At 41.5% G+C, this 27,726-nt stretch overlaps 1 protein-coding gene and 1 long non-coding RNA gene across 2 annotated transcripts; both read right to left on the minus strand.

Moving 5' to 3' along the window:
• Window positions 1-321: 321 nt before the first annotated feature.
• LOC18426844 (ubiquinone biosynthesis COQ9-like protein) lies at window positions 322-11,116 on the minus strand. The gene is made up of 6 exons (XM_006833482.4): window positions 10,689-11,116; window positions 10,499-10,606; window positions 1,869-2,030; window positions 1,598-1,769; window positions 1,344-1,417; window positions 322-591 (listed from the first exon to the last, which is right to left on the minus strand). Exons 1-6 carry the CDS (start codon window positions 10,902-10,904, stop codon window positions 511-513), a joined length of 813 nt encoding a protein of 270 aa, XP_006833545.3. The 5' UTR covers window positions 10,905-11,116; the 3' UTR covers window positions 322-510.
• LOC148779494 (uncharacterized) lies at window positions 5,857-7,980 on the minus strand. Its single transcript, XR_016046211.1, has 2 exons — window positions 7,884-7,980; window positions 5,857-6,092 (listed from the first exon to the last, which is right to left on the minus strand). It is a non-coding gene; the product is annotated as an uncharacterized LOC148779494 (long non-coding RNA).
• Window positions 11,117-27,726: the final 16,610 nt, after the last annotated feature.

Below are 27,726 nucleotides of genomic sequence, written 5' to 3' on the forward strand. Positions count from 1 at the left end.
GATCATCTCGACATTGAGATACATGACCATGAAAAATAAAAAGATTTTAAGTCTCAGATATAGTGCATTTTACAATATATTATCCACACAGTCCATTTTCCAGATTTTCATATGTTTATAGAACTACTTGATTTTAACCATTTTTGAAATTTAAAATTTATAATTAGGTATAAAAATAGATTTTGAGATAATCCTGAAAACATTTTACATCAAAATTACATACCATGATAAAATTTGAAGGTGCACCTTACCTCTATAACTACGGATGCATCCATATGCCAACTGCACCCTTCTATTATTTATGCTAAAAGAGGCAAAACAAAAAGAAAAGAGCTGTTGTGGTTTATTCTATTCCCATAAAGAAGAGTCTCATACAGCATCTTGGTGGCGCATGATTAAGCTTTTTAATGATTGCCCAAAAACAATGGGGGCATAAATTCTTACTGGCAGCAAAAACAAGACATTTTTGTACAATGGCTTGCAGATAAGATGATATTAACCGCTTTCAATTCATGTACGAAATAGCCTCTTCATGGGCCCTTGCAAAGAACTCCCTAAACCGGCACCCACTGCTTCCGCCAAATACATAGCCTGCATCAAATATTACATACTAAGCTCATATTCTCTCAGAGTAATTAAGAGAGCATACATGATTACCACGTGAACTGACAACGATGATCCCCAAAAGCACCAATTCCAAAATAAAATTGGATGCCAATGGGTAGCAATAGACGTTTTATAGAAAAGTGGTTAGTATGAAGAGACATCAATGCAACCTTCTTAGATGAGAGGGCCAAATTCTTAGGCAAATAATAAATCATACAAATCCCTTCATGCCTTTTTCTTTATGACAACCTGATTTTCAACTTTAATGAGGATTCATGGAAGCCACAAGCTCTCTCATGGAAAGCCCAGAGACATTTATTACATTTATGATGTTTTTTGCACGTACAAGCAGGCACTGAGTTGCATAGGCTCTTTGCTCCTTTTCCATTTTTTTCCTCAATTATTTTGGAAATATAGAGAACTTTTTTAAAAAAATTGTGGAAATACAGAAAGCTCAATCTTAATTTTTTCTTGGGTCAATTATAGAATCTTAAAATTTAATACCAGGAAAACTAATTTTTCTTTACTCTTTCAAATTGTTTTCAATTTTTTTTTCTAAAGATCTCTTTTTTACTACTCTGTTTCCTCGATAATTTTTCTATGAAATCAAAAAATTAAACAACCCCAAGAAGTTATCTCATCTGGATATTCATGATAACAAGATTTTGGCACAATTGAAGTAAGCTTCCTGCTACAATTACAATGTGTTCAGCAGACCAATATAGAATAGGTGTTACCTCCTGAAATGTCTTCTGGAGATCAAAAGCATCTTTGATCCGACGCTCCGAGAACATCCAAGTGTCCTGAAAATCTGGTTAAGATGATCAAAGCAAAAGAAATAATCACCATACTTATAAATTGTGGGTCATCCATTAATTATGAAGAGAAAAAAGCAGGTGGAGTCATGAAAATTATGCAAACATTAATGGGTTCATTGGAAAGAGTCATGAAAATTATGCAAAAATCAATGGGTTCATTGAGAGGAAAGAACCTGGTGAATGATCTGTCAGCATGTACACCTCGGTTGCTGAGTATATACCCCCAAGAACAGTCCTTTTCACATACCAGTTAATGTCCATGGATTGATCTCCTGCAGCATCCCATATCTCATCAACCAGAATTGCCCGCTGCTTCAAACTTGTTGAGATATTCACTGGTTGTGCCTGTTAAAGGAACATAGTCTGAGAAGAGTGTTTTATAGCTGAAAAAATGTTCAGGAAAAAAAAAAAGTAGTATACAACTTAACAAAGGAGAAGCCCAACCTGGATACTAAGTGCTTGATGCCACTTTGAAATGTAGGGTATCTGCATTTCCAGGCGAGTTCGAACAATCTTTGAGATGCGCTGACTCAGTATCTGATCTGGCAAATCCAGGCCTGATTCGATTTTATCTGCCAGCTTTTGCAGACAAAGGTCCATAAAGTACTGAAGGGATCCAGAAAAGGAAAACAGAGGGTCAACACTTTTTTTTATTAACTGAAAAGTCCACCAATTGTACATGCAATTAATACAGAAATATGATTGGACCTAGATTCCGAAGCAAATCATCCACATTTAATGAGTCGGCACAAAGAGAAAACAAGCGGGGTTAAGTTGTTGGAATCCCCAACAGAAAAAGTCAGCAGAAAAAATTAACAAGGATCAAAATCATGCAGAATAGCTTATCCACAATGCCAATCTTGCTGAGAATGGGGTTGGGGTCGTGATAGTAACACCACCTGTGCCCCAGCTAAGGTCTAAGCTTTCATTCTCACCTAACGCATTCAAAAACCATTAACGATTTAGAAAATAGGTAGGGGCTCGTCATCCCCGCTGAATTACCCAAAAAAAAAAAAACAATGCCAATCTTGCAGCCTTCTTTTATTTCTTTATCCATCATCACAGCTTCACTCAACTAAGTGACGGTCCATATCAACCACCATTGCATCCTAGCCTGTGCTCTTTGGTTCTCCTTCCATGGAAACCAGCCCCTTCCCTTCAAAATGCTTCATCATCTCAAACTTTACCTACTTAACTGCTCCTCCACAGACTCACATACTGCTAATTAATTTAAAAAATGCCATTTAGGGAATGAAGGGGCCTGCAAGGGACTTGGCACCTGCCCAACCCAAGTGAGACTTGGATAAGTACTAACTTGGTTCAGCGATTTTAAAACATTGTGGTCAAACAAGTGGAGAAACCATAAAACACATACAAGATTTTACCAGAAAATTACATTTTTGAACTCTAACATGAGCTTGTGGAAAAAAACATACGAAATTGGTCAAAGAATATATGGTGCCAGAATGAATACCAATCCAGAGATTGAATTAATATAAAATCACTTGTTTAGAGATTTGTTTCTAGCTGTGATTGGCCACAATGCATGGGTACAAGTTGTAATGTAATTTCTTCTTTGAATATTCTCTCGTATTTTCTCTCTTTTCTTTTCATTTGTTTTTCTTTGTTTCTTGGTATAGGTTCATTTTTCTCTCTCCTTTCTTCTTTTTTATTGTAAATTTGCAAGCATTACAGATTTCCAATGCTCTGGACTTCTCCCGGATTCTACTGTTGTCAGTGAATTGTCTTGCAGCCTGTTTGGGTACAGTTAAAGAAATGCCTGCCAAACTTCGTGGGAGAAGAGAAGAGATGGACAGACAGAATATCCATGTGAAATGCAGCAAAATGGTTCCTTTTACAACAGCTTGGCCTAAGGTATCCAACCAACTTATAAAACAGCTCAAGAAACATTCCTGAACAACACCACTGGAGACCTCAACCCTGAGAACTCACTTAGCCAGTCTGCCCTGGAGACCCCTGTGTAAAGCATGGACTCTGCCATTAACTGTCCTGAACACGCAAGTGAAAATCATTCGCAAATGCAAACAAAAAAAGCAGGTCACCCCTGTCCATGGCAGTCACTCCCAAGGAATCAGACCCACTTGCATCACCTAGCCACCCTTCTGTTTCCTCAGGTGGTTGTGTAACATCCAACTATGTCCACCTATCAGCAAAACCTATAAAAGTTATAGTTTCACCATGGCTCTCTCCTCATCCAGCACGATTATCGTCCTTTCTCCCCACCAATTTCAAACCAGAAATGTTGGGGAAGGTTGAAACTAGAAGGATAGCAGCATCTCTGAAGGTTCTCAATGTACAGTGGCTCCTCTCACCGACGTCATATCCCTGGAGAAGCAAAGCAATCCCTATAGCATCTTCTCGACTACTCAGAAGTTCATCTATGATATTCCATTCCACCAAGGCCAGTTAACACTGGCTAGACTCCCCCCCCAAGCCCTGTTGGCTATTTGTTCCTTACCACCCATGGCAGTCTCCAGTGTTCCTTGCATCTCATGGCTCCTCTCTTTTGAATCGGAAGGTAATTTATTTTGCATTCTTGGATGGTAAAAGGAAATCGGGAGCCTCCATACTTTCTAAGAGGGATTAAAGAGTCTATCCTTAAAAATAGAAAAGAAAATAAAAATAAGAATTCAACTTGCAAGTAAACATGCTCCATGTTTGGAAAACATTTAGAACCATCATGGCTTATTTATCGCTTGCCATTCTCTCTTGCGCCAAATCTGTCAAATATCCAACAATAAGAAAGGCATCACTATAGAGATAGAGGAAGGCGGGAGAATCAGGTTAAAACTCCCCTCAATAAAGGCTAAGCTAGATCATTGTGCTTTGTAAAATGATACATTGATAAATGATAAGAAAGGAAGTCACGGTCGTGTTTAGTAAGTGTAACATTTACTGTGGTAACCAGGTTCTCTAGGGTCAATGCCCTAATTTTAACGAAAACTAGCACACTCAGGTGGTAGGCCCAATGATATTACCCCCAAAATCAAATGGAAAAAATATACTCTATCAAGGAAAGAGCAAGCAGCAAAAACAAGCACACCCTTGGGGGAGTTGCATAACAGGAGTCCAAGAAAACCTCCAATTTTGCCGGTTACTATAGCTTTCCCCCATCTGATGGGGGATAATGTACAGGAATGGGGAAAGTCAATAACCCGACTTTCAGGGATGTTGGGAAAGCAGCCCACCAGGGTATATCCTGGCGTTTCATAGAAAAGAAAGTCGAACTTTGAGGGTGAAGGTTTTCTTTACCCTCCTCACTCCATTTCTCTATGCTCATTCTATCGCTCAAGGCTATCCTCATTCTCTCTCTAGGTAGTCTCTCACTCTTTCAAAGCTCTGCTCACTCTCTCACTCAAAATTATGCTCATTGACTCGCTCAAGTATCTGCTCACTCTCTTTCAGCACTCTCTACTCACTTTTTCTCCACTCGCTCTCCCCTCTATTTTTTCACTCTCTCCTCCCACCTCTAATCTGTATGAGCCATCCATTTAACTACGATCAGCGAGTACAAGAGATAGAGACCGAAAAATTATCGATTAATAGGACCAATAAGGTTAGGATCCAAATCACTTATTTCTGATAGAGCAGAATGGCTGATCAGTATTAGTATAGCAAACCCCAAATAGTTGAGAAAGGCTCTGATGATGATGATGATCCGAATCATTTTTTTTACAACCATTATTATAATAAAAAATTTCATTCAAAAGATAAACTTCAATCTCTAATTAATTAATCATATAATGGACAGTTAAAACAGGAGGATTCCAGCTTTCTAGGTTCCCAAACCTGGGAAACTGCTATCACCAGGGAATTTAGACAGTGTAACGGTTCACAGTTTCCAGGCCACTAGTTTTTCTTTTCCTCATAGTTTCCAAGCCTCCAAGTTTCCCTGGGTAGAGGGAAAACTGTACTTTCAGTCATCAGATGCACCCTTAGAATATGTCAAATTCCTAACATTCGGCACTTATTTTGAGTCACTCGACTATTTTTCCCAAACACAACCAAATATTCATCCTCTAAAGAGAAATACATATCCTAGCCTCGTAGAAAATCAATTGGGATACTACCAACTTCACATACTTAAAGTAAATCATAGACAGTGCACTGCAAGAATACTCTGCCAACTTAAATGGATTGTCATGTGCCAATCGAGTAAGTATGAGGTATTTTAAGCAATTATAATGGTGCTCAACATCTTTTGGTCATAACAAATTTCGCCCCACCAATGATGTCACGACCCCGCTTCCTGCCCTCTTTATAGACCGTGATCATGAAGTTTTCCCTCTTTATAGACCGTGATCATGAAGTTGCAAACGCCACTTAGGTTGGAGTGACTCAACGCTTTATAAAACAGTAATCAGTGCAAACCATGAAAGAAAGAAAAACACCAAACACATAAAACCACCTAAAAAGCCGGACAATTAATTCCGAACCATCATTAGCTCCAAGGTATAACAAAAGTGTCCAAGGCTCCTATGGCCCAAAAACATTAGATAACATCAAAATCCTAACAACTATATGGCCAAACTGCCAAAAAAACACATCAAAAAAGGCGTCCTCGTCAAGCTCAGGGCGTCAAGCTCAGGGCTCCAATCGTCAACTGTACTCACCAAACTGCTCGCCTTTCCCTTGCGAGCTATCACTCTACATAGATAGAAAATTAATGGAATGAGCTATAAAGCCCAGTAAGTAGATCAAAGCACCATGTGTTCCTGCCCACATACAATAACTCAATCTCATACTCCAGATTTATGCAAGTCTAAGTAACCTGAAACCATGTATAACATTTAATTTGGTAATGTATCATAAGTGATTCCTTTCATGGTGGAACAATCACAATTCAGATATCAGATATCATATGAATTAGCAGTTCAACGAACCTTTCCTTTATGAGTATCATCACACACATTTCACATTACACTACCAATGGGTGTCCCATTGCAGAGTGCCTCATATCACACATATCATACCACATCGCATCACACTACCAATAGATAACCCATTGTATAGTGCCCCTCATCACATAGCACATACATATTTCAGATCATACTTTCATTTCAGGGCATACTTTCATTTCAGGGTATACTTTCATTTCATACACATTCAATATTTCATAAACATTCCCTATTTCATAAGCACTCACTAGCTCATAAGCATGCCTTATCGCAATTATGCACATTTAATATTTCATAAACATTCACTGTTTCGTAAACATTCATTGCATCACAAGCACATCTTAATACAACCATGCACATTTACTAGTTCATAAACACGTCTTATCACATTATGATTACACATTATATCACACACGTGCGGCAAGTCCATGCTTACACATCATATCTCATCATGCTTACACATTATACCATATTATGCTTACACATTATATCATATTATGCTTACACATTATATCACATTATGTGGCAAGTCTATGCTCACATATGAAATCACAGTACTTATCACATATCACTTATCACATATCACATATCACATTACATATATTATCAGTGGCATAATCTCAAACCATGAAGAATTTCACTCTACAACCAAAAGCAACCTTGAAGAGGACTCACCTATCTTTCATTTGAATCAAATTTGAACTCATTTGGACATATAAAAGTTGGTGTAAAGTGCAATGCAAAGAGAGTGTAGTTTTCCGGCAAATCTCAGAATTTCAGGCGACACTCTTTTGAAAAATGTAGCCTATCTCTCAATTCATAAAGAATCTCACTCTACAACCTTCAACACTCTTTTGAAAAATGTAGCCTATCTCCCAATTCATAAAGAATCTCACTCTACAACCTTCAACACTCTTTTGAAAAATGTAGCCTATCTCCCAATTCATAAAGAATCTCACTCTACAACCTTCAACACTCTTTTGAAAAATGTAGCCTATCTCCCAATTCATAAAGAATCTCACTCTACAACCTTCAGAACAATTGAAGAGAACTCACCCATCTTTCATTTGAATCAAATTTGAACTCATTTGGACATATAAAAGTCGGTGAAAAGTGCAATGCACAGAGAGTGTGGTTTTCTGGAAAATCTCAGAATTTCAGGTGACACTCTTTTGGAAAATGTAGCCTATCTCCCAATTCATAAAGAATCTCACTCTGCAACCATAAGAACAATTGAAGAGAACTCACCCATCTTTCATTTGAATCAAATTTGAACTCATTTGGACATATAAAAGTCGGTGAAAAGTGCAATTTACAGGGAATACATATTTCTAGAAAATTACAGGAATTTTTAACCAAATTTAGACAACATAACTCCACCCCCATTTCACAAGCATATGCATAATCACACTTCAATTTCATGTTTTTACCAACAAATCAAGCATGCAGCACTAAAAAAACACAAATCAATTTCATACTTTAGCAATAGATTAAACATGCATCACACAAGGCATGAAAGCATGGGGAAGATCCTACTTACCTGCACCATGGGATTCCAACTCCCTTCCCTTGTCAAGCTCATTAGTGTGGCTTCAGTGCCTAAGGTTCTAAAGTCTAAAGGGGAAAACGTGAGTGAGAGAGAGAGAGAGAGAGCAAAAAGGTGAATGAGCTGGGGGAGGGCCTTTATAAATTAAAGGGGGAGAGAGAGAGAGGGTTGCATGCAAGGCCAAGTGGCTTGCATGCAAAAAGAGAGAGAGAGAGAGGTGTCCACATGCATGAGCTGATGTGGCACACATGCATGGGGTAAGGTGGCAATGAGGTGGCAGCACATGGGTGAGGAAAAGAAGGGGGAGAAAAAGGAGAGGAAGTCCCCCCCTTGGACCACCCTATTCAACGCACACCATCGTAAAACGTTACGCATGGCGGCTAGACAGAACACGCACGGCGCCAGGAAAACACACACACAATGGTCACGACAGTCAGGAATTTACACACACACAAAGGTCAAGAATTACACACGCGGCGGTCAGGCAGGAATTACACACACGGCGATTAGGAATTCCATGCAAAACAGTCTGGGCCCTTACAAATGATGAGAAGCCACTCACTCTTACCTAAGGAATCTAGAGCAAAGAAGGATATTTGTCATACGTTGGTCTGCTTCTAAGAGGTATACATATCTGAAATTCCAGCGTATTATTCAAATCTTTTCAAAATAAAATAGAACACTGTCATAATTTCCACCCATTTCATTGTGAACACAAAAAAATGGCAGATGAAACTAACATCTTGGATAATCCAATAACAACTTCAATATTTAAGTAATGAGGGTTTCTAAATGGCTACTCCTTCCTTACCCACAAGGATCTCTAGACATCCTTTTACCATCATGTTAGCTCTTATTTAAGCCCTCCAACCCAGCTAACTAAGAAAAAGGAAGAAAGAAGATTTCTTGCATCATATGGATGAAATTAGTTGAAGAAAGATGGGGAAAAGATCCAGCATCAATGTTAGACACTAAAACTATAGGAAATGACAAGAAACATCTGAGGTGACTATTTTAGCTAAATAATGAAGACATCTACCAGTTGAATCACCACTCGTGAAACACAGCAAGTATTATACCATTTGTCTGAAATGGCTTTCTAATGTTTATGCAAAGGTGAGGATATAGTTAGAAGGTAATGTTGTAATCAAATTAAAAGGGAAGCGATATTTGATGAAATTAGCTGTTTTGGCATTGCAACTACTGTAAGAGAAAAACATTTTAACTACAAGTTAGAACAACCTGATGTCAAAACTTGTAGTAACTGCAGTATGGTGAATGACATCTAGTGCACAAATTAAATAGAAGAGACCAACAAGTGGTTTTGGCTATATCACAATGCAAATCCGACCCTCAACATTAATCAGCTATCATGTTTTTGGTTTTCCTTTTTTTCTGTTTTTTTTTTTTTTAAGAAACTATTGCTTAAGTAGAAATAATGCTCAGATGTGTATGAAACATCGCACACTGATCAAATAAACAATACCTCTAGCTTGGCCAGCATCTGGGTTTTTTTGAGAATCATTCGAATCATCCTTAATAATATTAAGGGTCACATTGATTATTTTTCTATCAAAAGGCAACAATTTATATGAGGAACAGTGGAACCAATGTGGAGGACACTATCATATGCTTCATGCCTCCAATGTAAAAGTGGAGAACTGTTGGTCTACAGAAGGTGCACAGTTGGATTAGTTGTTGCTAGCCACAATATTCTTTACATGTACTTCACAGTCTTGGGCATTACAAAGTCTAACATTCATAAAAAATCAGATCATAAGCAAATACTAAGATCCTCTTATCAACAACATTTATGTGTTCCATCAATTTAAATTGCCCACTTCAAAACATTTCAAGCCATTTTCTAATGCTTTAATCAAAATTGTGTGAATATTAATAGGAACAATCTTGTTTACAAAGCCATGATATGATTGATCCCCTTGTTTATCATAATCATCATCATGTTCTATGCCAAGATTCTATAAATGAAAAGATGATTGGAATTTCTAGAACCGAACCTTTGCCATCACAGGCTGTACACACTCCTTACAGTGGAAGGCATGGGTCTAGAAACTAGAAAGAACCTCTTCGGAAATCAGTCATAAAATTCTCCAAAACATAAGGCAGTACAATACACTAACTGGCTCATGAAATTCATGAATAACTACTAGTAAGCAAACAGATAGGTGGCTCAACCTCACACCATTCAAGGAGTTAAGGTTTATTACGTGCTAGCAGGACGACTTAGAGAAATTAAACTGCAATCCATCTTTGACTTATATTAGTTCCATCCTGATGAGAAAAAGTAAAATTAAGGGTAACCTCAGAATGCAAGAAGAGAATTAGCTGGGCATATGTACTTCAGACTAAATGCAGTAGCCACAGAAGAAACAGAAAAGAAAAAATTGAGTAAACGGAAAAAAAAAAAAAAAAAGCAGAAGAACAAGGGAAATGATAGTTTCCAATCAAATCTGAGCAGAAATACAAGTAACAATAATAACAGAAGAAATAAACTCAATACCATTCACCAAATGCACAAAAGAACTAAAGAATCATAAAACGTGAAGAAGCATTTCCATGCTTATTCCCAGAAGTCGACAGCAGATTACCTCAACAAGTGCAGCTTCTTTCCTCGCAAATGATCCAACAATTGAAGGAGAAAGGCCCACGTCTTTTGCACCACAAATCATCGCTTCCTCACTCCATCCCAATCTCACCTAAAACCAGGGATTCACTTTCAATCAAAGCTAAACACTAAACCCTAAAATAGGAGAGGAAAAAAAAACAAAAAGTCTCTACCACGTGGGAAATTGCAGCATCAAGAACACAAGCCTGCTCATCTCTGTACTCTCTTCTGCAATCTCTCTGTCTCCTTTTGTCTCCTTCTGCTTCTTTCTGATTCTTGTGATTTGTGTGTGGTTTAGTTGAAAAGGGACGATAAAGAGTAGAAAGGGGCATCATTCTACCTAATTGCCGCCACAAATTCCTGGACTGAAAAGGCCGCAGTGGCAGCATTATGAAACCCTAACAAAAAATGGAGGATTGGTTCTTTTCTGTGTGTTAATTTTCACTTCTCCGAAACTGTGATTGAAGTCGGGTCATCCGACGAGTGAGGGGTAGTTTAAATATGGAATACGTGCTTGGCATGCGCATTTTCCTGAGAGCTGTACACGCCATTAGAGCTTTGAATTGGGGGATTTTTGGGTATATTTCTCAGCACTTTTGATACCATTACAATCACTCCAATCTCCCAATCAAAAAGGTACATTTTCGTGGACAAACGAAACCCCCCATTTTAACACATGTTTTTAAAACATATTCCCAACATATGGCGGTAAATCACACGCCAACATGATCGGTCCGGTATAAATGTTTGAACTAGGTTTTTTCGGTCTGGCACAAAATTGTGATAGATAGACTTTTAATATTATAATTCTCGATCCGACACAATATGTGTCGGGCCTGCTTTTGACATTAAAATGGCCGGCTTTGCACAAAATGTGTCGAAGAAGCTTATATTTAAATTGTACCAATCTGACGCAAAATGCATTGGATCGGTTATATATTCACTTTCTGCCAGTCTGGTACATTTTTCATCGAACCGACTTAGAGAGAGTGGAAAACATGCCCCAAGAAAAGAGTATTTTAGTAAAAACAAAGTCAACTTTTTTTTACTTGGGTTGATTGAAAAACAAACGGAAAAATTGCAGATACCCCCAAGTTTGAACGTTCTATGCAATCTCTCCTGAACAAAACTTTTCTTTGCAACTTTTACCCCGAATCTACTTTCCTAGCAAATACACCTTAAGTCAAAATAAATAAAAGACCAAAATGCCCTCTTTTAAGTTAAAGGCCTCTCTCTTTTCCAGTCATGGTCTCGATCTGGCAATAGGATAGGTAGTCCGACACTAACTGCACGTGGTCCGACACATCCAACATTCGGTCTGACAATTGTTTTTCTGTCTAGGTTGTTAGTTTGGCAAAAGGAAATGTGGTCCGGCACTGGGTGCCCTCAGTCTGGCAAATTTTTTATGGGTTGGCAATTGTTCTACACGGTCTTGCACATGATGACTTCAGTCCGACGTGTCTTTACGTCGTTCTCGCACGTCTTTATGTCAGTCTGGCAGTTGTTCTACACGATCCAGCACGTGATGATTTCGGTCCGGCGTGTCTTTACCTCAGTCCAGCACGTCTTTGCGTCAGTCCGACAATTGTTTACTACGGTCTGGAAGTCAATGTTTGGTTGTGTATTTTATAAAGATGTGACACGAGCATGTACGGACAATGGCATTTTGATCTAAATAACTATAACTTTTGACTTGGGGGAATTTCCTAGAAAAATATTTTTTATTGTAAAAGTAGTGAAAATAAAGTTGGTTGGGGGGAGGTTTTGTAGAAAGTCCAAGTTGGGGGTATATGTAATTTTCCCGAAAACAAAAAAGTGTTGGGGTTAATAGTGTAGTATCAAAAGGAGTGGGGTAGGGGTAGGGGGAAAGACATGCCCAAAAAGTACAAAATAGGAGGGTATTTATAATTTGGAAAACATTTTTATAAGTGTGAGGCTCTAAACAAGCAAATTAGGGCGCAACTAAAAAATTCCATTAGAAGAGGTTGTTATGATGCCTAAATATCCTCAAATTGATCATCTCAACCTCAAGATGCATGAGCATGAGAAAAAAAATGGGTTTCAAGTTTTGAAAATAGTAAATCTTCTAATGCATTTTTGGGCCAACGTTTTTTTTACTTCTCTCAACTCAAACAAACAAACATTCTCTCTCTCTCTCCTAACTAATTCATTTACCTTATTTTATTGAACCTTTTCTCTCCTTCTCTTAATAGATTTATCCGTTTTTTATTTTTTTGTTATTTTGCTTTACCTTCACTCACAACACCCATTATACTTTAGTTCACTTTATCCAATTACTTCATTTAATTGTATTTATTTTTATTTATCTTATTTATTCATTTTATCTTCATTCATCTTTACCTTATTTTATTCAATTTATCTCTTTTTATATTATTTCCATCATCCCATTTTATTTTATCCATTTCATTTATTTTATCTTACCTTACTTTATTTTAATTTATTCCTTTACCTTATTTTATTTACCCCACTTATTTTATTTTAATTTATCTTTATCTTCTTTATTTTATTTTAGTTTTCTCACCTCATTCATTTTATTTCATTTTCATTTATTCCATTTTATTTTATTTATTTTATTCCACTTATTTCATCCTACTATCCCTTACTCTATATTTACCCATTTATTTTATTTTAATTATCTCATCTTATTTTATTTTCTTCCATCCTTTTTACTTTATTTTACTTCATTTTATTTATTTCACTTCACTTCATTCCATTTTAATTCTAATTCTATTTTCTAATTTTATTTTATTTTTATTTTTATTTTAATTCATGTCTCTTATTTTTATTTCATCCTGTAGCAAGGTGGGGACCTTGCCCCACTTGTTGGTACTTCTAATGTGTGTGTGTGTTTGTAGGCAAGGAGAAATAGCTCAAGGGAGGCGATTCCAAACCGGCCATGGGCTAGAGGGCATTCCAACGTGATCTACGTGGGCACTCACGCGAGCTAGCTCGAGTGTGTCACGGACCCACTTGAGATAAGTCCTGCCTCATGACCCTAATTCCTCTCTCACCGGTTGGTACTCCTGCCCACGTCTTCTTTACATGATTCCCGAGAGAGCGATTTCAAGTCTCGGGTCCATCTCGAACCTAGAACCACGCCACCAGGTCAACCCTACCAGGAGGGCAAGATAGAGGCACCTAACCACCAGCCACTCAACAACCATGGTCCCAAGACCGTCGAGAACCGGTCCTTACACGCTCGTTATACAAGAGTCGAGTCCAGTCGGGGCACATAAAACCTGTCAAGCTCAGAAACCTTCAGCCACACCTAAAGCTGCCATCCTTGGAGAAATGGTCAGTGTAATGGTGGTAAACGAACCGAGCGACTACCAGGAAGCACACATGGAAAGGTTTGAACAGATGGTGCAAGAAATGATGAAAAAGATTGATCGCATAGAGGCCGTGCGACACTCGGCTAACCATGAGGCCAATTCCCATCATCCAGATGATACACCTCGAAGGCAGCCTCCTCCTCTTGCCTCACAGGACAATTTTGTCCCTCACCCTGTCTCACAGGCAGACATTGATGCTATGGTAACTCACAGCCTAAAGAGGAGACAAATCCCAGTAATACAGGGTGTAACGCTTACCAGAAGATGTACCCCTCATACATTGATCAGGTGTCGTTTTCCTAAAACTACAAGAAAGGGAAGTTTCCCGTGTTCAATGGTACCACATCCCCGCACCATCATATCGCCCACTTTCAAACAACATGTCGAGAGACAACGGCTGATGGGAGACTCCTCCTCAGTCAGTTCATTGAAACTCTTTATGGCCCAGCCTTCCAGTTGTACGCTCGACTGCCACAAAATTTAGTACATACTTGGGAGGAAATGGAGAAACTGTTCCATCAATGTTTCTATGAGGTCAAGTGAGAGGTCCAAACCATAGACCTCCTCACCTTAACCCAAGAACCTGACGAACCCATGGATCAATTCATAGCAAGGTGGAGGGATTTTGCCCTCGCCATCCCAATCCCATGCCTAAGAAGGAAGCAGTTCAGATCTGTGTGCGAAACATGCGCCATGAGATTGCTTTACATGTTGAAGCCTCCAATCCGACCTCCATGTCAGAGTTGATCGCTAAGTTGGTTCGCATAGAGACCTTGTGACGCCACCATGGCGGGTCACGACAACAGTCTTCAAGCTTGAGAAACAATCGGGGCAATGGTAATTCTCGGACCAACGCCCTGGACAATCAACAAAAAGGAGTGATCAGTGTGGCCGTCACCATAAGCGATCCAAAAAAGCTTGTCTCTCAGACTTTGGACCTCTCTAAAGGGGTAAGCACAACAAAGGCAGCACTCAGGCAGGCAAACAACAACAGTCATACAACCGAGTACCCCCACCTGCAAACCTTAATCGAGATGACTATTGGATTAGACATCAGAATAAGGTATATCCTTTTGAAAAGGAATGGGTTCTTGTGCTGCTCTGACTATTATTGGAACAGAACATGATTGAGCTGCTCGAGATCAAGTTCCCCGATCAAGGTGGTCTCGATACTCATGCAAGATACTGTGCTTATCATCGAAGGGTAAACCACTCCACAGAAGAGTGATATACACTTAAAGACCTCATCGAGGCTCTAATCCAAAAGGGCTAGATCAAGCTCGAAGACCTTAAGAAAGCATTCGAGGCACTGAAGCCTCCCATGCAGTAACAGTTCAGGAGGAAGATGAGGAAGCCACTGCATTCTTAACTCCAAAAGGCATCTTCTGCTACACAATGATGCCCTTTGGGTTGAAGAATGCAGGCGCTACGTACCAGCGAGCCATGACAACCATCTTCAAAGATATGATGAACAAGGAGGTCGAATGTTATGTGGATGACATGGTGGTAAAATTCGAAGAGAAAGATGCTCACATGAGAGATCTTGAGAAGGTGTTCGAACGATTATGCCTTTATCGACTCAAGATGAACCCGCTAAAATGCGTGTTTGGCATGAGTTCCAGAAAATTCTTAAGGTTTATTGCTAGACATCGAGGCCTCGAAGTTGAGCCTGTCAAGATCAATGCAATTCAGGAAATGCCGCCACCAACTACATTGCGTGAGCTGCGGTCCCTTCAAGGACAGTTGACTTATATTCGGAGGTTCATCTCAAATCTCTCGGGTTGTTGTAAACCCTTTACACACCTGTTAAAGAAGGATACCCCATTCATCTGGGATGAGGCATGTCAAGCGACCCTTGATGACACCAAGCAGTATTTACTCAATCCTCCAATGCTCTCTACATCAGTGTTGGGAAGACCTCTCATCTTGTATGTGATTTCCCTCGACGAGTCACTCGGAGCCTTATTGACACAAAAAAAATGACGAGGGGAAAGAGACTGCACTATATTATCTCAGCCGCAGGATCCAAGGGGCCAAGAAGAATTATCCCCCTATAAAGACGATGTGCCTGACCCTAATCTTCGTGGTACAAAAGCTTCGTCACTATTTACTCGGTCATGAAGTAAAACTCATATCGAAAGTTGACCCTGTAAAGTTTCTCATGACGTGTGTCCATGCTTATTAGGACGCCTTGCTAAGTGGTTGTTATTATTGATGGAATTTGACATCACATATGTACCTCAAAAGGCTGTCAAGGGTCAAGCTTTAGCCGATTTTCATGTAGCACATCTAGCACAGGCAAAATCTCCTTTGTCAGATGACTTACCTGATGGAGAAGTGTTTTGTGTAGAACTTTCTCAAGCATGGGAGATGTACTTCGACGATGCCTTCCAATCTGATCGCAGAGGCACTGGAGTAGTATTCATGACTCCAAAGGGAGGGATACTTCCTTTATCCTTCTCTCTCACCGAAGTTGCTTCCCATAACGAGGCAGAATATCAGTCCCTTATAATTGGGTTGGAGATTGCCTTCGATCTAGACTTGGAGCAGCTAAAAATCTATGACGACTCTAAGTTGGTCATTCGACAACTTAAGGGGATCTATGACATGAGAAAAGACACTCTCAAGCCTTATCATGATACTGTAAAATCGTATATGGATCAGTTTGAGGACTTATCCCTGAGTCACATCCCTAGGAGGTTAAATTCACAGGCCAATGCACTCGCAAAACTCGGGCCTACAATTCAATTGTCCTCACCAGGACCCGCACCTGTCTGGGTGGCAGTGCATATATATTGAACTGAGGACCGAGGTAGACACGGATGATGAGAGAAATCTCTTCCCTGAGTGCGCACCTTATCCATTCGGGGCACTTTTATCAACCAAAGAGGTTCTTAAAGCTAGCAAGAAATCATACAAAGTCAAGGAACTGATATTTAGAGAAAAGAACCATAGTTCTTTGATCCAATATGTGCAGAAATTGAGCAGGTGGAAGCTTAGAGAGAGCTGATCCCCAATTTCATAAAGTATGGTAGACTGCCTGAAGATCGTACTGAGTGTAATAATGTGCACCGAATGTCTACCAAGTACACCCTTCTCGATGGAGATATTCTCTTCTGTCGATCTTTTGACAAAATTTTTCTCAGATGTGTAGATGCACAAGAAGCAAATAAGGTGTTGGAAGAAGTACACTCAGGCATCTATGGACTGCATCAGTCTGGTCTTAAGCTTTATGAACGGATAGGCAGATTGGGGTACTAGTAACCTTTGATGATTGCCGAATCCTTACACTATGCCAAGAGGTGCCAGGTTTGCCAAGTGCACTTGAGCCTCATTCATCGGCCTCCACACCCTACAGTGGCATCATGGGCCTTTTCACAATGGGGCATGGATATCGTAGGGCCTATCAACCCTCCTTCTATAATGAGACATGTCTTTATTCTGGCAGCGACATATTATTTCTCAAAATGGGCTGAAGCGGTCCCACTCAAGTAAGTTCCTGGGGCCACGGTGGTCAGTTTTGTGCGGCATCACATCATATACCGATTTGGGGTGCCTGACCAGATTATATCAGACAACAGACCTCAATTCAGAAGTCATCATATCGATCGCTTGGTTAACCAGTTCGATTTCGAGTGGAAGTACTCAACTACCACCCTCGAGCGAATGGCTTAACCGAGGCTTTCAATAATATGCAGTGTTCTAAGGAAAGCAGTATCAAAGGCAAAGAAGAACTGGCATGAGAAGCTTCTTGAGGCACTGTGGGCTTATTGCACCACCACATGAAATGCCACCGATTCCACTCCTTATTCCCTGGTCTATGGGGATGAAGCAGTCTTACCCCTTGAGATTCAACTCCCCTCGTTATGGGTCGCCATACATCAAGGACTGACTAAAGATGAAAGAGTCAACCTTCACTATCAAGAGTTGGATGCGCTCGATGAAAAGAGGCTACAAGCTCAACAGAACCTCGAGCTCAACCAGGGGAGAATGAAGAGGGCCTTTGACAAGTCTGTCAAAATTCGCTCATTCGCTCGTGGGGACCTCGTTCTAGCCTTCAAAAGGCCGATTGTTATGCATTGCAATGCAAAGGAAAGTTTGAACCCAAATGGGAAGGTCCCTTTATAGTTAAGAAAGTCTTGCCAAATGGGGCTTATATACTGGCACATCCTGACGGGGAGGAGGCGATGCCCCCTATCAATGAGCGGTATCTGAAGAAGTATTATCACTAATACACTCTTAAAAGATCCAATGTACAATCGAAAATAGTTAAGTATAAAAGAAAAGGAAAGGAAAAGAAGCGAGACAGTCTAAACAAAGTTTAACTCTTTTTATTGCATTAGAGGGAGTTACAAGTTACAATCAAAGGCCATTATTAAGGAGGTTACAAATCTCTTGCATTTGAGGAAAAGGGAAAAACTATGCCGAAGTGTTGCTCTTGCATCCAAGGAAAAGAAGACGGTTGACCCCCAGTGTCGCTCTTGCATCTGTGGAAAGGAGGATGGTTACAGCCCAAAATTCCTCTCGCATCATAAGAAAAGAGGACAACTAACCACATCATCGCTCTTGCATATGAGGAAAGGAGGATGGTTAAAGGCCAAAAATGGCTCTCACAATAGGAGGTGGTGGAAGCGCTTTGATCAAGTATATCAGACATACAAAGCAAACTTCTTTGGCAAGTAACTAGACTATGATGGAGAGCATACCTTGTTCACAGTGAGTGGCCTTCCACAGAACAACATGGCCTTCATTGTTGTGTTGGAGGACTTGGCTTCCAATAGGCATCATAAATCCAGCCTTACCATTGGCCATCACCCTTTGTCTACCCAAGTCTTCGCCGTTTGTGACTTGCCGTGCGCAACTCTTTGCCTAGCATAACCATAGATGAAAGCAACTTACTGTCGTTCATGAAAGGATCATCAAGTAAGTAGCCACCGCCGCACGTAATCAACATCGTGCGTGTCATGACGCTGACCACGAGCAACTGAGGCGCTGATGAGCACTGCGTAAGGCTAATGCTGGCTATGATTTTCAGAAGCAACGCCGGCAGTGTCTGACCAAGGGCTAATGCCGACTAAGGCTAACGTCGGTTGTGTTGGACAAAAGGTTAATGCTGGCTGAGGCTAATGCGGACTGAAGCTAATGCCGGCTGTATTCACTCCCCGTGACCTCTCTGCTGCCTATGAATTTTCATCTCCCCGGTGACTGTGCAACTTCCCGAGACTTTTCATCTTCCGTGACGGATCAAACTCTCGAGACTCCTCATATTCCGCTACAAATCGAACTCCCGAGACTTCTCGTCTTCTGCGATGAATCGAATTCCGGAGAACTCTTCGTCTCCTCACGACTGTTCGCCTTCCTGCGACTGTTGCCTTCCCTGCAACCTTCGGTTTCTTGTCGGGAAAAGACTTCCACTCGTTGGGAAAGCACCCCTACTCATTGGAAACCACCTCCACTCACTGGAAACTTGCCAACACACCTTCCCTTCTCCCTCTACAACACTATAGAACCATCGAGAAACGACCAGAAGTTCATGGAGATGCCTAGTGACCCTCGCCTACCATTCTCCCTCCTCAGCGGTGACTTAGAATCACTGCCAAATTCGGCCAACTCTTTTCGCACTCCGGCAACACTACCCTCGTGAAGCCCCCTGCGTGGCACTGCTCGCCGGTGAACTCTCGCAAATACCCTGCGAGCTTGCCGGAATCCACACGCCGGAAGTTGTTCTCCCTCTCTCACTCTTACTATTTTACCTTTGGTGAAAAACAGTAAAATGGAGCTTTTTTTTCCTCGTCATATACGACAAGCTTCCCCAAGGTGCCCCCCACAAAGCGATAATACCAGATAGGTCCCCGAAGTCTAACAAGCAACAGGCCAAACCTGGTCGGGCTCAGACTCGAGGCCTGAACAGACACTTATCATTGCCTGTACAATGCTGATCACTAACTTTCAGATTGGTCAAGGCCGAACCGGGTTGGGCTCAGACTCGAGGCCCGATAGCAGGCTAACGCCAGCTATGGTCTCTATCGCTGCCTGTAACTAACGCCGCATGCAACCAATGTTGTGCGTGTCGTTGGCAATTGCCAGCACCGTGCATGTTAATGTTACCGCTGCATGTGTTGCTACTAGCCATGGCTAACGCCGAGCATGTCAGAATCTGTTCATCACTGTGTGTGTTATAGCATCATCCCCACTAGGAGTTATCCCAAGGCCACAACCCATCATCCCCGGTGGAGTTAGGTGTATGACAAAAGGTCATGCTTACCCCTTTAATCCCTTGTGGGTCAGTCGAGCACCAAGCTATCCTATCCCCAAGAGTCAGGTTACTTTCCATGAGCCATGGAGTTCCACCTTTCACCTTAAGGAGTCATACTTGTCCCCTAATCCCCAGTGAAGTCTGCTTATCCATCTAAAACCCTCGCTGGTCTTGACCATTTTATCCCAGGGAGTCAGATTATCATCCACAAACCTACTCTCCCTATGGAGTCTCATTTTTTCACCAAAGGTTCATACTTGCCCCCTAACCCCCAGTGAAGTCTGCTTCCATTTGCCACTCTGTTTAAGCCCTCTACTTGTGTATCCCCAGGGAATCGGATCACTATCCATACACCTGTCCCTCATTGAGCTTCACCTACATGGCGACCCACATCATGGTCCATGCTGTATGACCTTAAATTGCACAGCCTTGGTCTAGTTGCAAGATCATAAACCGCATGGTCCATGCTGCATGACCTTAAACTGCATAGCCTAGGTCTAGTTGCACGACCTTAAACTGCATGGTCTATGTTGCATGACTCTAAACTGCGCAACCTTGTTCCAGCTATACCACCCTAAACTGTAGTGCACATCTTGGCTGCATGACGTTAAAAAGCTTCGCATCATGGTCGAAACCATATGACCTTAAACTGTAGCGGAGGTCTAGTTGCACAACCTTAAACTGCATGGTCCAAGGCTCATGACTCTAAATTGCATAGCCACAGTCCAGCTGTATGACCTTTAACCATAGTGCACATCCTGGCCTGCTTTGCATAAGTCCTGGAGGCATGACATTAAACATGCCCCACTTACTAGCACATGCCCTTTACGTGCATTTTCTCGCACGTCTTCCTTAACCGACTGGCTCATGCGCATGTCATCTTCATCAAACCCACATTCAATTCACCTTCCTTCATTACCATTCATCATTCCCCAGTGAGTCTCACCCATGCTCACAAAAAATGGCAAACCATCCCACTATCCATACTCACCGTCAGCTAGTGGGTCACCACTTTCCACCTTCCATCCATACATCATCAATCTTTCACAGGTAGCCTTGTGCCATCTCCCCAAAGTAAGTCAAAACCATCACCATACTCACTCCATGGCCTCTATAGACTGCCATCCATATCTACCATGGTCCAACTGTAAGACCTTAAACTATAGTGCACATCCTGGCCGCATGACGTTAAGAAGCTTCACACAGGTCCTGAAGGCCTGACCCTAAACACGCCTTCATTAAAAAAAAAAAAAAGAAGGAAAAAAGAAAAAGAATAATGGGCATGGTATACATCTGGATTGGGAAACGCCATGAGTAAAAATGACGGACAGGCATGGTCACGAAACCATTAGTAAAAGAGTTCCGTGAAATCCGGGCACAATGAAAACTCGAAAGGGCACCGTGAGTAAAAATAGAAGAAAAGGGTAGACGTGGCCGAAGGTCATGGGTAAAAGAGGCCCAAATAAAAGGAGGTTAGTGAAAACCGTTTTTACGACGCCACTTCCCACTCCAAGTGAAAATCCGCAAAAAAATGAGCATCAAGGAAATATTTCTGGTGTCATATCTTCAGGCGGTTTCAGTCATCATTTAAAAGGTTGATGCAACGTTCATATCTACAACAATAAGCAGGTTGATGCAGCGTTCATCTCCACAGGCGGCTTCAGCCATCATTTAAAAGAAAAATCCCTGGTGTCACAATACCAGGACCTAAAAACACGAGCATCAAGGAAAAATTCAGATAGATTGAGTCCATTTGATAAAGGACTCGCATGACAGAAGACTCACCAAAAGGTGAGACAAGTCTCATGAAGAAAAACATCATTCCCAGGATGTCACTAAACGCACTCCAAGATGCTGAAGATGCACAAAGAAGGGTAAGTCAGCCATGACTTTGGACCTGTTATGTAGCAACGGGATTGAGCCCTATGGGGTTGCCTCAGACAAAGAAGAGAGGTATCCTGATTGTTGAAACTGCTAACAATAAGCAGGGGTATACCCAAAGCTGGTCACCTCGATAAACTGAGGTACCCTGCCCGTCAAGGAATATCTGGTGCACAATGTAGACGGACGCCGACAAAAGGCCCTTCGCAGACCATCTAGAACAAACAAAACAAAATCCTCGAAACATGGACCAACACCAGAGGATACAGAAACCCAGAACAAATGGGAAGAGTACCCTAAAGCACGACACTTGGCCACCAAACAGACCTGATTTTGACCAACGAGGTCCGTAAAAAATCCTCAGCTGTCAGAATCACAAATAGTCCCTTGAGGGTGAGGACTTCAATAGGATCCCTCACAAAAAGTCTTTTCTCCCCCTAAAGTCTCCACGAATGGACCAGCGAACAATGCATCCAAATGTCTGAGCATCCTAATTACAGCATTGCGAGGATCTCCTCGGTGTTCACGTAGTCCTGTGGTTATGAAGAAAAAAGTAATAAAGTCGAGAAAATTTTTCGAATGTTGTCCTTCTCGCTTCTCTCGAAGCACAACATTCGGTGGGACAAGCTGTTTGAACACATTTTTTAACACCTTGGGTCTCCATTGTGAAATAAAAGGAGAAGCCGGTCAATAAAGCTTGAATTACAGTGGAATTCTTGAAAGTCTCGGAATTGCCCCAAAATGGGTGAAAATCTTCTTAAGCACTTTAAAAGGCCACCTGCCAAGTTTTGTCACAATCTGACATGTCTAAGGTAATGCAGACAAATAAACAATTTAGGAAAAATCTACCTCTAGCACCCTAAAACGGACCCTATAACTATTAACTCTATTTTTGGTACATCAAACAGCTGTGGGACCATCGCTATTGGATTTGACATGGTCAAAACTCCTATGGGTCAAGTTTTGGCTTAATCGGATACTCTAGGACACCATTATGAGTAAAATAAAGAAAAGGGGTAGGCTGCATACTATTCTCGTGTGGCCTCCCTGCACCAAAACACCATTAAAGGTGACTGCTTTTATAGTCTCAGGCAGTAAATTTTGGAGGCATATCTCACTCATCCCGAGTCAGATTGCACTTAAATTTTGTGAGCGTGTTTGTCTCATCGAGACGAGCGTTTCGATATGTGGCACGCCTCATGATGACACTCGAGTGGGGAGAAAAGCTAGAGAGAAGTTGCCGATTCCTGAAGAAAGTTATAGGAAAATAATCAGCGACACGCCTCGCTCGATCGGCCAAATCACGACGCTCGTACAACGGATTAACTTGAGATCAGTTCCATTGTGTGCGTAAGGTTCAGGGCTAACATTAGTCCAAACCCCCATACATGATGAAGAGTCGGACTTCACACACCAATGCGTCAAAGTTGTTATAAATTCTGGGGCTGGAATTCAGATTTCGGCCAAAACCTCAAGGCTGCAAATCTTCGTCCGGGCACGAAATCGAGCTGCATTTGTTGCCACACGATCATGACGACATGCTCAGTGTAATACAATGAAGAAATATGAAGAAACGACTGCACTATCGATCATAGTTTTTCAAGATTCGCATGAATTTTAAGTCGCATGTTCGTGGCTTAAAAACACGATCTGTGGCTCGAAATTGGTATCAAATCGATTGGCATACGAATCCCTGCAAGAAACAAATCATATTTTCGACAAACGAGCAAGAGCAACACAGATCATCTATGAAAGATCATTCACGTTATAGGGCAATAGCAAGGACTGTTTTAGAAGTTCATGAATTGTTAGGCAAGGGCAAAACATTCATTTTACACCCATTTTTAGATTTTATTTTGATTTAAAATAAGTGTAATTATCATCAATTGTGATAGTTTTTCGGCATCCACCCATGTTTTGGGCCCAATTCTACAAATATATGCTAAACTTAATTGTAAAAGGGCCCCCTCATATTTTCAATTGATCAATAAAGTTTGAGTTTTTTCATTGAATTTGAGAGATGCATTTTGGATAGAGAGAGGAGAGAGAAGAAAAAGTTCAGTACCCCTCGACAAAGGTAACTTTCTCTCTCCTCCTCTTTTCTCTATCCTCATCTCTATCTTTCTCTGCCCTCCCCTTTTTCTCTCACCTTTATCTTTCTCTCTCCTCCTCTTTGCTCTCATCTTTATATTTCTCTCCCCTCTTCTTTTCCTCTCGTCTATCTCTTTTTTTCTCCTTCTCTTGTCTCCCTCTTTTCTCTCTCATCTCTTTCTTTCTCTCTCTTTCTCTTCTTCCCTTTGTCTCTCATGTCCTTGTCAAACATGCCTGACAGTAATCATCGCCGTGCATCTCTTTGTCTTTCTCTTTCTTCTTATCCTTTCCTCTTTTTTCTATGCTTTCTTTTTTTTCTTGTTCTCTTTTCCTCTTTCTTCTCCGTTTCTCTTCTGTTTCTCCCATCTCTATCTTTCTCTTTGTCTAAACATACACAGCGATGACAATGTTGTGTACGAATCTCTCTCCCTATTTTCTTCTCTCTCAGATACATGGCGATGGCAACACTGTGCATGAAACTCTCTCTCTGCTTTCTTCTCTCTTTAGCACACAGGGGAATGGCAACGCCGTGCGTGTTTCTTGCTCCCTTCTTTCCTTTCTTTTCTCATTACCTTCCTTTCCTCTTCCTCTTTCTTAAATCCACTTTCTTCTTCCCTGTCTTTCTTGCGCTCACTCTATTACTTCCTGTCTCTTTGCTCTCCAGTCACCCACGGTGATCCTCATCGCCGGGCATGACATTTCCATGCTTCTCTTATCTTCTGGGAACATGAATAATGAGCTGGGCCTTATCCCGAGTGGCGGGTTGGGCCTCTGTTCAAGTTTCCCTTTTCTTATGTTGTGCACAGCGATTCTCATCGTTACATATGACTCTCCTTTCTCCTTATTGTCTCTCTCTCAGTCATGCATGGTGGAAGTCCATCGTCATCCATGTTCTTTCCCTCTCCTCTTTCCTCTACCATGGACGGCAGAAGTCCATCGCTGTCCATGTTCTTTCACTCTCCTCTTTCCTCTGTCATGAACTGCAGAAGTCCATCGCTGTCCATGTTCTTTCTCTCTCCTCTTTCCTTTATCATGGATGGTAGAAGTATATCACTGTCCATGTTCTTTCTCTCTCTTCTTTCCTCTGTCATGAATCGCAGAAGTCTATCGCCGTCTATGCTTCTGTCCCCCTTCTTTTTGTCTCACCTCTCTGCTTTCTTTCTCTTCTTCTCTCTTCTTTCTCTCTTTTTCTCTCTCTTTCATTTCTCTTCTTCTGTCATTTCTCTCCTCTCTCTTTTGTCTCTCTCTTCTTTCTTCTTCGTCTCTCATTCAATCAAGAGATCGGCTAACTCTAGTACTTTCATGATAGTCTTGTCATCAAGCAGTATTGCCACTGCGTCGGTCTATGTTACCATGGCCATCTTGCTACCACGTCGAACTAGCCATTTTATCAGGATGATTGATATTAGTGTTTTCTCATTGAGTAGTATTACTGTTGTGCCGGTCTAAGTTATCGTGCTTGTCTTGCTACCACGTCAGTTCAATCATCATGCTAATCTAGTGGCTGTATTAGACTAACCACCGGTAGAATGTCTCTTTCTTTTCTTCTCTGTTCTTCCTTCTTCCAACCCACATCTCATTGGTCGTATGCCTCGATCTCTCGTCCTCGGATCTAGGTGATCGGGTGACACGTGTCTAGGGTTTCGAAGACCCAGAACCTAAGATCGCTCTCTCGAGAACCTTGTTCACAGAACAAGGGCAGTTGCCCAATTAGTGAGAGAGGAATTTTATTCGTGAGGTGGGGATCAACCTCACCTGGGTCTGTGACTTACTTGGGCTAACTCGCACAGGCCCCCTTGTAGATTATGACGGAAAGCCCCCCAACTACTTCAGCTAGTTCAAAATTGCCTACCTTGACCTACAGTCTCCTTATTTTCTGCATAAGACTGTCATGGACAAGTGGGTCGAAGGACCCACCCTTGTCTTAGGGCAATGCACATTCATATGGCAGAGAAGATGAGAAGTTATGGTGATGAAGAAGAAGGTTCGAATAAAGAAAGAAAACAGAAGAGAACTTGATAAGGGGACGAGACTAGCATGATAGCTAGACCAGTACAGTGATCGACTCAGAGTGATAGCAAGACGAGCACGATACCTCAAACCGGCGTGACAACAATACTACCCGAAACCAAGGTCGATATGACTGTCCTAATCTGGTGTGGCAGCAACACGAGTATGGTACCCAGAACCAGCATGATGGCAATACTGCTCGACAACCAGACCACTGTGACAGTACTAGACTGAGTCTGTCCTTTAGTCAAACAAGAATGAGGAGAGAAGAGAAGAAAAGAGAAAGAAGAGAAGGTGAGAGACGGTGAAGAGGGAGGGTCCTGACGGCGTGAAGATCACCACCCACGGCCGTGGAGTAACAGTGTCGTGTCCCCTGGACGGCGTTGGACACTACTACTCACGGTGAATGGGGCAGGAAGCGAACTTTAGATGGTGTTAGGCATCGCTGTTGGCAACACAAGAAGGCAACACATCCCTCCGTGGGCGGCGATAGCTTCTTATGAAGTGCACTACGATAGGCGTGGGATGCGAGAGAAGGCTGTGCACGAAGATAAGCACCGAGTGCACGAAAGAAGCTCAAGGAAGACAATAGGCACCAAGTGTATGAAAGAAGCCTGCGGACAGTGATAGGCACTGAGTGCATGAAAGAAGCCTGGGCAATAGGCATCGAGCCCACGAAAGAAGCTTGTGGACAACGATAGGCACCGAGGGCACGAAAGAAGCCTGCGGATGGCGATAGGCATCACCGTCTACGATAGGCACAGGGTGTAAGAGAGAAGCTCACGGGATGCCGAGGATACACGTACGGACAGTGATGAGCAGCACCGTCTACAAACTTCATTGAGAGATAGAGACAAATGAAAAGAGGGGGAAAGAAACTCATGCATGGTGCTGCCATCGCCATGCATGACCTGCAAAACCACAGGAACGAAAAGAAAGAAAGAGGCATGCACGACACTACCACTGTCATGCATAGCCTCTGAGAAAAACTTAGACAAAGGAGAAGAAAGAGAAGAAATAGGGTGCAAAATAACTGATATTCCCCTTCTTAGCAAATCATGGAATTCTAAAACAGTCCCTACTGCTGTCTTAGAACGTGCATGATCTTTTGTGGATGATTCGGGGTTGCTCTGGTGCCTGTTTATTCAAAAGATGATTGTTTTCTTCTAAGGCTCGGCATGGCGATCGATTTGATACCAACTTTGAGGCATGGATAGTGTTTTTAAGCCACGATCATGCAACTTGAAATTTGGATGAATCTTGTAAACTTCGGATCGATAGTTTCTTGGTGTTTTTTCATGATTTCTTCACTGGATCACATTGAGAATGCCGTCACGATCATGTGACAACAAACGTAGCTCGATTTCGTGCCTGGGTGAAGATTTCACAACTTTTTAGTTTTGCCCAAAATCTGGAATTTTGGCGTTGGAATTTGCAGCTACTTCATCAGTTTTGTGTGCAAAATTTGATCTTTTATCATGTGTGGGGTTCGAACCAGTGATAGCCATGAACCTTATGAATGTTATGCACCTAGTTTCATGTTGATCGAGCTTATGAGCGCCGTGATTTGGCCACTCGAGCGAGGCATGTCGCTACTCATTTTCTTGTAACTTTAGCTTT

The sequence above is a fragment of the Amborella trichopoda genome, chromosome 12 (genome assembly GCF_054954075.1).
Source record: "Amborella trichopoda isolate Santa Cruz 75 chromosome 12, AtrichopodaSantaCruz75HAP2 v2.0, whole genome shotgun sequence".
NCBI classification, from domain to species: domain Eukaryota; kingdom Viridiplantae; phylum Streptophyta; class Magnoliopsida; order Amborellales; family Amborellaceae; genus Amborella; species Amborella trichopoda.